This window comes from Marmota marmota, unplaced genomic scaffold (assembly GCF_001458135.2).
Source record: "Marmota marmota marmota unplaced genomic scaffold, marMar, whole genome shotgun sequence".
Lineage (NCBI taxonomy): Eukaryota > Metazoa > Chordata > Mammalia > Rodentia > Sciuridae > Marmota > Marmota marmota.
Genome location: NW_026000169.1, coordinates 9,922,812 through 9,924,969, shown reverse-complemented (window position 1 = coordinate 9,924,969; position 2,158 = coordinate 9,922,812). Strand labels below are relative to the sequence as shown.

The following is a 2,158-nucleotide window of genomic DNA, read 5'->3' as shown; positions in this document are numbered from 1 at the left end:
GGATGTATTTTACATGTGCACATGTGTGTTCAGTCTAATTACTCTTGGTGGAAAATTTTCAATAGCTCACCATGAAGGACATTTTATGATGCTTGAATGAGCCTGTCAAACTTGACTCGAGTTCTTCCTAGTGACAGGAAAACTCAAGTGTTCACAGCTCATTCAATATTCTACTTATTTGCTAAGTACCTACTCTGTATCAGGCAGCCTCCTCATTTCTGAGCAGTTGTAATTGTTAAAAAGTTGTAACTCTGGGGCTGGGGATGTGGCTCAGAGGTAGAGCACTCTCCTAGCATTCGTGAGGCACTGGGTTCGATCCTTAGCACTGCATAAATGTAAAATAAAGATATTGGGTCCACCTATAGCTAAAAATTTTTCTTAAAAGTTGTAACTTCTGTTAAATGAACCCCATCACCCGGTAAATAGCTTTATCGTGGTTTCATTGCAGATACAACGTGCACTGGGGTTATAGACATGATAGCCCTCAAGAAACTCACAGTGTCATTGGGGAAGAGACTGGGATTAATAAGAGCCAGGATGTGGATGTACAGAGCTGTAAGAAACAAAGAGGAAGCCTTGAGCTAACTCTGCTTAAGGGACTGTCGGAGAAGGCCTCAGAGAGAACATGGTATCAGAGATTCCTAAAGATGAACAGAAATCAAGAGGAAGAACATTCCAGGCACCAGGAAACACATGGATACAAGCAGAGAAGCATTGAAAAACATGGCATAATTAGCTTCAAGTAGTTCAGTATGTCTAAAATAAAAAGTTGTGAGAAAGAAGCAAAGACTACTGAAAATCAGTGAGAAGCAGATTAACAAAAAAGATTTGTACACCACAATAAGGAGTTCAGACTTAATTGTCCAGGCAGAGGGGAAGCAGCAAAGAACATTACATGAGGGAGTAACATGATTAGTTTTTTGATTTGAAAGATTTCTCTGACTGAAGTATGACCTCCAACTTATTTTTTTTTTCAACCATACATCTTTATTGCCTTATTTTAACATTTCTCCAATTAAAAGGGTTACATCAGAAGCCATTATTCCTGAGAAATGAACTTTCATCATTTTGGCACAGGAAATCAAACCCAGAGCACATGTATGCTAACCAAATAGTCTACAATTTTGATCAATACCCCCAGCCCCAAGAAATGAACTTGAAATTGTCTTAAATTCTCAACTTTACTGTACACCTATTACCATGTGGACCCAACACGCCTGTTTAGGAGCAAAAATTCAACACCATCTAAGTTATAGACATCTTTATTTTAAAATCTCATCTGCCAATTTAGCGTTTTCCACCAACTCGGGGAGCAGAAACCTTCACAGGTTTCACAATCTTTTGCTTAGGTGCTGCCTTTGTGGGAGCCTTAGCAGCAGCCATTGCCGTCTTTTTAGATGCCTGCTTAGCCTTTTTTGCTTCCTTGGCAGCCCTAATAGCTTGCTCTCGTTGAGCCTTTCTAACTTCTGGTTTCTGATTCCTCTTGGCCATGATATCAGCAAGGGATGCACCAGTGATGGCCCTCTGAAATTTGACTGCACGCCGGGTTCTCTTCTTTTGAATTTCTTCCGACTGGCCCTTTTTGTGCTTTCTTCTGTAGAGGACAGTCCAGTTTATCTGCCGAGGATTCCTCTTGGATAGGAAAGCCGACTCGCATTTTGCATTAAGAAATTGGAAAACCTTTCCGTCGGTCCTGGCGTAACGCCTCCCGTGTCCGGGGTATATCTTGTACCCGCTAAAACTACACAGCTCGACCTTCATGGCGACGGCTGCTGGGATAAAGGGCTGACCTCCAACTTATAACTGTTCAACTTAAGATTTTGTTTGACTTTATGATGGTGCAAAAGTGACATGCATTTAATAGAAGCCCTTGAACTTCAAATTTGGGTCTTTTCCCTGGCTATCAACATGCAGTATGAGAGGATGAACGGTGACCACCGGCAGAAAAGGCCCAGTGGCCCACGGCTGAACAGAGCTTCCAATCACTCCTGCAAGGTAGGCGGGCCTGCGACCCACCAGCAGAAGAGGAGCAGCGGCCTGCTGAGAGGCAGAGCCGCCCCCTCCCCCTGCGCTGGCAAGGTAGAGGGAACTGTGACCACCCACAGAGCAGGCCCAGCGGCCTGCTGAGGGGCAGAGCCGCCCCCCACCCCCCGCGCCT

At 44.2% G+C, this 2,158-nt stretch overlaps 1 protein-coding gene across 1 annotated transcript; it reads right to left on the bottom strand.

Annotated features, from left to right (window-relative positions):
* Positions 1-1,246: 1,246 nt before the first annotated feature.
* Positions 1,247-1,796, bottom strand: LOC107152724 (60S ribosomal protein L24). Its single transcript, XM_015498236.2, has one exon. The coding sequence runs from the start codon at positions 1,759-1,761 to the stop codon at positions 1,288-1,290; it is 474 nt and encodes a 157-aa protein (XP_015353722.1). The 5' UTR covers positions 1,762-1,796; the 3' UTR covers positions 1,247-1,287.
* Positions 1,797-2,158: the final 362 nt, after the last annotated feature.